General features: G+C 44.4%; 1 protein-coding gene across 2 annotated transcripts; it reads right to left on the bottom strand.

Moving 5' to 3' along the window:
* LOC112453119 lies at nucleotides 1-2,757 on the bottom strand. Of its 2 annotated transcripts, none has more exons than XR_003040573.1 (4): nucleotides 2,361-2,757; nucleotides 1,222-1,683; nucleotides 840-1,139; nucleotides 1-39 (listed from the first exon to the last, which is right to left on the bottom strand). XR_003040573.1 is itself a non-coding variant. In XM_025013682.1 (4 exons), the coding sequence occupies exons 2-4, from the start codon at nucleotides 1,316-1,318 to the stop codon at nucleotides 23-25; spliced, it is 348 nt and encodes a 115-aa protein (XP_024869450.1). In that variant the 5' UTR covers nucleotides 1,319-1,683; nucleotides 2,361-2,757; the 3' UTR covers nucleotides 1-22. The 2 variants fall into 2 exon arrangements, 1 of the variants encoding a protein (XP_024869450.1); XM_025013682.1 differs by having other exon boundaries at nucleotides 906-1,139.
* Nucleotides 2,758-7,258: the final 4,501 nt, after the last annotated feature.

The raw sequence follows: 7,258 nt of genomic DNA, 5'->3' as shown, positions 1-7,258 counted from the left end.
GCGCCCTTCGTCGGTATGGCAGCTATAGACAGCAGGCGGCTGCAAGATCACGTGACAACTGTTTGGTTGGTAAGTCAGAAGTGTAACATAATTCGAAATGATATTCTTTCGGCGTATAGATTAGTGACGCTTTAAAAGTATTTAAGTTTTTAAAGCGCGTCAATAACTAACCTATGTAAATTAGTAACGCGCTTTAAAAATATTTAACTGTTTAATGATTTTTGTTAAAGCAGGGCACACACACACGTGTGTATGTCCTGCTTTATAGAAGTTGTAATTTTCGTTAAAGCAGGGCACACACACACACACGTGTGTATGCCCTGCTTTATAGAAGTTGTGATTTTTGTTAAAGCAGGGCACACACATGTGTGCCCTACATAGATTAGTTGACGCGCTTTAAACACTTAAATACTTTTAAAGCGCGTCATTAATCTATATAGGTTCGCCCCCCTGCACCCTCCATGCACCATCATGCACCACCATGCACCACCATGCACCCCCCCCAAAAAAAAAACACAACGCACGCCACACAATGGCCGCATTCAGGAAAGACAACTGTTGAGTGAGCGGTCAGTGATTCTTTAATATGATTGGTTCTTACCTTTGGTTCTTCTCCGGATCTAAGTGTAAGAACCAATCATAATGAGCGCTCACTCAACAGTTGTGTTGCCTGAACGCGGCCAATAATATGTTAGGTATAATAGAATTTAGGTATGTAACACATATTGTCAGGAAAAGTTAATAGATTTATTAATCCAGTATGATATGTTCTAACATCTACAATTAAATATAGTAAATATGGTAGTGACATTAATATTGATAAAGAAACATTAATGTACCGATGTAGAAAACGGTACTACGTAAAAAGTGAGCACAAGAAACGTATCTCTAAGCAGTACTGGTACTTGGTTCGTCGGATGTTTCTGGCTCAAGTTCCGGCTGGTCCTCAAAAGTGGATATCGGAGGATATAATTCTGCGATGACATCAAAGAAGTTTTCTATACGCTCCAAGCGGCTATAGGCGCGTTTGAAGAGATATTCGTTCAAATATCCAAGGACGTGATCCTCCCTGGTTCCATACCTTGGGATATTTCCGCGAACTTCTCTCCAAACACATTCTATATTCTGCGTATGCGCGCCTGTAGATTTAAAAAATGTATTAGAACAATATACAAATAAACAATAATAATATGCTTGTTAACTATGGCAAAAAGTTCTCACCAGTTTCAGGATCGACAAAGTTGTATGAGTGGTTTACCGTCAGATATTGGAAGCCTTCATTGTTTAAACAATTATAGGACTTCCAACAATCTGACATGATGGTGGTGCCTGGCAATATCCACTCTTTGATACACGCCAGAAGTGTCTCTTCAGTTCGATCCTGTACTGGCACGATGAAAATCTTCTTTGTGTCTTGCTCATATCCTCCGAAAATCCATTGACCTTTTACGAGCCGACCACGATTGTATTTTCTTTTTCCAATCTTTGCTTCATCGATTTCTAGTGTGCATCCTGGGCCACCAAGTTTCTCACTATGTTTTTCAGCCCAGTACGGGGATTCTCTAACTCCTTAACGACAGTTTCGGTATCGTTGCGCAGGTATTATATATAATAAAAAAGCTGCGCAACGATACCAAAACTGTCGTTAAGGAGTTAGAGAATCCCCGTACAGAACACACAGACCTGTAAGAAGAAATAATATTATTAATATTTTGTTTTATACATTTTACGTGTGTGTGTGTGTGTGTGTGTGTGTGTGTGTGTGTGTGTGTGCGTGCGTGCGTGCGTGCGCGCGCGCGCGCGCGTGTGTGTGTGTGTGTGTGTGTGTGTGTGCGCGCGTGCGTGCGTGCGTGTGTGTGTGTGTGTGTGTGTGTGTGTGTGTGTGTATTTATGAAAATATGTTAAAATATAATTATCTCTCGGCAAAAATTGAACCAGTCAACAATCGTGGTCGGCGACGAAACGCCAGTTTCATCTTGTGTGTCATCTTGACGTGGATGTTTCAACATTAAGAAACAGGCAACAATTTTGCATATTGTTGCCACGTCAAGATGACTTTTTCCGAACCAAGTACCAGCTTTGCCACTTTTTTTTAAATTGCACTGCTTTGAGACACGTTTCTTGTGCTCATTTTTTACGTAGTACCGTTTTCTACATCGGTACATTAATGTTTCTTTATCATTATTAATGTCACATTCACTACATTTAATTGTAGCTGTTAGAACACCATGCTGGATTGAAAAATCTATTAACTTTGTGACGTGACATTTGTCACGTCCGCCGCCCAGACGATAGCTCGGCCGAGGGGAAGGTCAGGGATGGCGCCTCGACTCGAAGAAGGGCTACCCGCGTTAACTAACCTTTTTGAGAAACATTCCGTAGGGATGACAGGTGGTGCCGGAGCGTGGGATCACGACCAGATGTAACGACGATAATCGCGACGAGGGAGAAACGGGCGCTCGGAGGACGCACGGCGGAGTGGTCGGCCGACGGGCGGGCCACCGGGACCTGCCGCTGGAGAAGCGCCGGGAATGCCTCGCACAGCGTAAGAGCCACCGCACAAGACTCTCGTATGGTCACGTAGCATAACGTAACGTGAGCTAACGCACAAGAAACGTATTGGTTACGACCGTTATGGCGTTATACATTTCTTGTGCGTTGATCTACGTTACGTTACCATGCGAGAGCTAGTGCGGAGGCTCTAACCGATACGTTTCTTGTGCGTTGACTAACGTTACGTTACGCTACGTGACCATACGAAAGTCGTGTGCGGTGGCTCTAAAGCCCTTTGCACAATGCCAGGCAACAGGCAATAGGAACAGGAAATAACCAAAAAATCGTTAATTACAACCTAAAAGATTCGAATGCTATGATTGGTTGGCAACAGGCAATAGACACAGAATTTCCAACGTGACGGAAACTCTGTGTCTATTGCCTGTGTCACTGTTTATTCTGCATTTATACATGATTTCTGATTTCTATTCCCTGTTCCTATTGCCTGTTGCCTGGCATTGTGCAAGGGGCTTAACACGGCTCCGCCGCAGCATGAACACGGGTGCGCCACCGCGACTGCAGCGCGGGTGGACGACCCACACACTCACCTGACGGCGCCCCAAGGGCCGAGCGGCGCCGCCACGGCCTGGCCAGCCGGGCGGAAAACCGCGAGGGGCCCGCGCGCAACCAGCAGCCAAGTCAAAAGGGCCGCGGGAAAATGGCGGAAATCGTCTGCAACGTCGCGAACAGGGCGACACACACGACCAATCGGCGGGGCGGAAGAACCGCGAGCTTGAGGGCGCAAGTGCGGGGGTCCGGCGTGGTCCCGCCGAGCCGGCCGCTCCTCACTGTCGATCTAGCCGCGGACGAGGAGCCACCCCTGGAGGAGCGCCCCGACGCCGCCGAGCCGCAGCGAGCAGCAGAATTGTAAGATCTCCACTCCGGTGCTGCCTATTGAGGGCTCGATCTCGGTCGCGACACGGTGCCAGAAAGGCGTATATCGAGTAGATTACCGTGTGAATCGGCCTGATTACGTGTCGTACTTAGCTACCGGCTCCCGCCGTTGTGGATGCCGGGAAGATGATTGCGGCTGTTTGTCGGGATTGCGGGCACGTGGCCGGCCGAGATCGTAGCCAGAAACAGTAAAAGCCCTACTCGAAAACTAGCGAATGATCGGCAGTCAATTCGCGTATATCGTCGTGCGTGTCTTGTGAATCGTGGGCGGAGGTGTGCCGCGGGCGGCACACTCCGGTGCATATTGTGTTTAGTGTTGCGTATTAGAGTATATTATCGCGTGTCGCGTACGGAAGTCCCGTGTGCGTGTCGGGAGGGACCGCGCCGGGCACCTGTTTGCGTATTTGGGTATATTATCGCGTGTCGCGTACGGAAGCCCCGTGTGCGTGTCGGGAGGGACTGCGCCGGGCACCTTGGGGTGCATTGGGGTGCATCGCGAGCCTCGCGGATATCTTGCGCCGTGTGTGCGGACAAATATCGCCGCGTCGGCTCGAAAGGGAATCTCGCGAGCGCGCCATTATCTGGCGTTGCATATGTTGTGTCGTGCGGGTGCGAGTCGTGTATGTCGAGCGTGTGAGGATTGTTATGTCGAGTGTATGAGAATCGTTTGCGTCGGGCGTGTAAGAATCGCCGAGCGTTTGGGATCCGGAGATTAAGGCGTGGGCGGATTGGCGTTATCGCGGGGTCGCGCTTAGAATCGAGATTGCGGGGTTCGCTTGAGAGCTTCGCTCGCGAAGGGAGCCTCGCGAGCGTGAACATCACGCACTCCGCGCGTGCTGTAACGGCCGATCCGGTTACCGCGTTGGTACCGGCCATTTGAGCGAGATCCGGCCTTGGTTTCCCGATACGATTTGTTCGTTACTGAATGAAATATATCTCATTAATATTGTTTATCGTCGGGCTTTATTTTTGTGTGTTGCTTGCGTCACGCTCCTTCTTCGCCTTCATCCCTTTCACGCGGAACTACGCCCTGAGCTTGTGGCGAGACTAAGGAGGAGAACGCTATCGAGACGTAGTGCGCGTCTATAATCGCACCTGGCGCCCAATCGAATGGTATCGCCCAAGACCTCAGATACGGGAATTATGGTAAGAGAAGTGACTTCGTTATTCCGCCCTTGGAGCTATCGTTTGGTGGTCCGCGGATTAATTTGCAGCCGCGCCCCCTCGGCCAGCGAGACCGAGGGAAATCGGGTTGCAACTTATCCTGACAATATGTCAGATGCCCGAACTCTATTAATCCTAACATTGCGTGGCGACGTAGCGTGCAATTTCGTGGCGTCTAACAATAACGACATTGTCGCGCTTTATTTGTTTTATAAAATACATATTTAAAATTGGCGCATTTTTGCATGCGCGTGCGGCCACTGAGCATTATGCCAAAAACATTTAATGACATGCGGAATGTTAAAATTTAAAAAAACGGCGGGAACTTAGTTGCCAACTTAATATTAAACGTTAAAGTTGACAAAAATCAGGTTATGATTCATGACCATGAAGCTAGCCGACAGAAATTACTAAATTTGATAATTTCTAATTTTTCTAAGTGTATTTCGTTTGTAAATCGTTTGTAATTGATTGTGAGTCAGTTTTTAACGTTTGTGACCAATTAGTTTGTTTGTAATTAACAATTTTATTTTGGCCATGATGTCAGCCGACACTTTTTAATAACAAACCGATTTTTGATTTCTGATAGCTGTAATTAATAGGAAATTGTTTGTGATTTACGAATATACCAGTGAAACGTTTGTGAATTAATAAGTTTCTGAGTTATTTGCAAAATAAGTTTAGTTAATATGGTTAATGTACTGCGCAGATCGCTGCATATGCGCGAAATGTACTCAAGGCTCCTGCGCACAAAGAGTGCGTCGACGCATTTCGCATGGTGGAAGTCGATGCGGTGGACAATCACTTCTCACCTTTCTGTAACTAGCGGGCGATTATTGGCCACGCATTGCCTGTATGAAGCTAGCCGACAGAAATAACTAAATTCGATTAGTTTTAATTCTTCTAAGTGTATTTTGTTTGTAAATTAAGTGTATTTCGTTTGTAAATCGATCATCGTGATTGATTGTGAGTCAGTTCTTAACGTTTGTGATCAATTAGTTCTTTGTAATTAACAATTTTATTTTGGTCATCAAAGAGTGCGTCGACGTATATTACGCATGGCGAAAGTCGATGTGGTGGCCAATCACTTCTCACCTTTCTGGTACCAGCGAGTGATTATTGGCCACGCATCCTATGAGCAAAAATCCTCAGTAGTTTTAAAATATCTGTCATATATCACGTTTGTTTACAATCTTTAATGTAATTAATATTACATCAGTTAGCTTCATACAGGTAATGCGTGACCAATAATCGCCCGCTAGTTACAGAAAGGTGAAAAATGATTGGCTACCGCATCGACTTCCGCCATGCGAAACGCGCCGACGCGCTCTTTGTGCGCAGAAGCCTTGAGTACATTTCGCGCATGCGCAGCACAGTTATCTGCGCAGTACATTAGGCTCCGGTAACTTAGCCGGTCAACTTCGACTTTATTAATTTTCATATTTTTTTATCGTTTGTTGGTCGTTTGTTGGTGATTGTTGGCCTAATTACAACGTTTGTTAATTCTTAATTTTTTTTTTAATTTAAAAAGAAAAATTAGCATTAAGGTGATTGGGCCATGTACCATATGAGTCAATATAAGGCCTAAAATTTATTTTAAGAAAAACCATTTTTATGGATATATTCTAGACACTTGTATAATTACTGATTTTATAATGTAACTTTTCATTCGATGACGTATCAATTTATCTACTGATAAATGTAAACAGTTCAAGATTTGACTTCAGTTGACATTCGTACAAGAGAAATGTCGCGACATTGCATCTCTTCGCTGTAGGCAGCTATCATGCCAGTGCCATGTGTTTGAGTGAGGTTATGTATTGTGTTTATGTTGAAAAATAATGGAAGGTAACAAACAATTTCGATAACGGGAGATTTGCTTGCAAAAGAATAGTGCTGTGGAAAGAAACACTACACGGCGCGGCGTGCGTTGCCACATGTCCACGTCGCGTACAGCTGATCGAAAGGCCGACAAGAAACGCGACGATTCATCAACTTTTGATTGAATTTTTGGCCTTATTACACGTCAACGTCGTTTTGTCTTATACTTAACAAGTGCTAGAAGAATCAAATAATGTTATTTTCAGTTTTTTGAACTTGTTTCTTTACAGACAGTGAGTGAACTTCTCGAAAAATGTATGTTTTCGGTACAATTTCCCATAAAATCTATTAAAAATGCCAACTTTGAGATTTAATATCTCAAAAACTAGACGTCAGATCTTCTCAAAATTGCAAATTTAAGCGTATTTAGGTTTTTTTTATAACATATATTTAATTCGGATTTTTTTCTTTGACATGCTCTGATGGCCCAATCACCTTAAGTTAGCCGGAAAAATTTTATTTTTAATTTCAAAAAAGCCTAATCGATGCGTAATCGTTTGCTGATGATTGTTGGTCTAATTTTAGCGTTTGTTGGTTTATTATTAGTCTTAAAAACGAAAAAAAAAAACAAAAAATTATCTCACATATTAAAGTAATCGAAGATTGGTTTATTTGCCTACGACTTAAGCTTTATTTCTATCAATTTAAGGCTAACATCTATAAAACTGCCATATGAATACGGGCCTTAACATCGGCAGAAAATCGCGAAAAGATCAAGAAACATGGTGGTTCGTGGGAAGCACACACACACACACACACACACACA

This window comes from Temnothorax curvispinosus, unplaced genomic scaffold (genome assembly GCF_003070985.1).
Source record: "Temnothorax curvispinosus isolate PA1 unplaced genomic scaffold, ASM307098v1 QBEX01004063.1, whole genome shotgun sequence".
NCBI lineage: Eukaryota > Metazoa > Arthropoda > Insecta > Hymenoptera > Formicidae > Temnothorax > Temnothorax curvispinosus.
The sequence above is the reverse complement of the archived record's forward strand: the minus strand, read 5'-3'. Positions and strand labels throughout refer to the sequence as shown.

What these genes read in the sequence shown, in the direction of transcription:
- LOC112453119 (XM_025013682.1), bottom strand. Translation starts at nt 1,318, where the DNA reads ATGTCAGATTGTTGGAAGTCCTATAATTGTTTAAACAATGAAGGCTTC. An exon ending in CTTTGTCGATCCTGAAACTG is followed by an intron (nt 1,140 to 1,221) that starts GTGAGAACTTTT and finishes TTAAATCTACAG; the next exon opens with GCGCGCATACGCAGAATATA.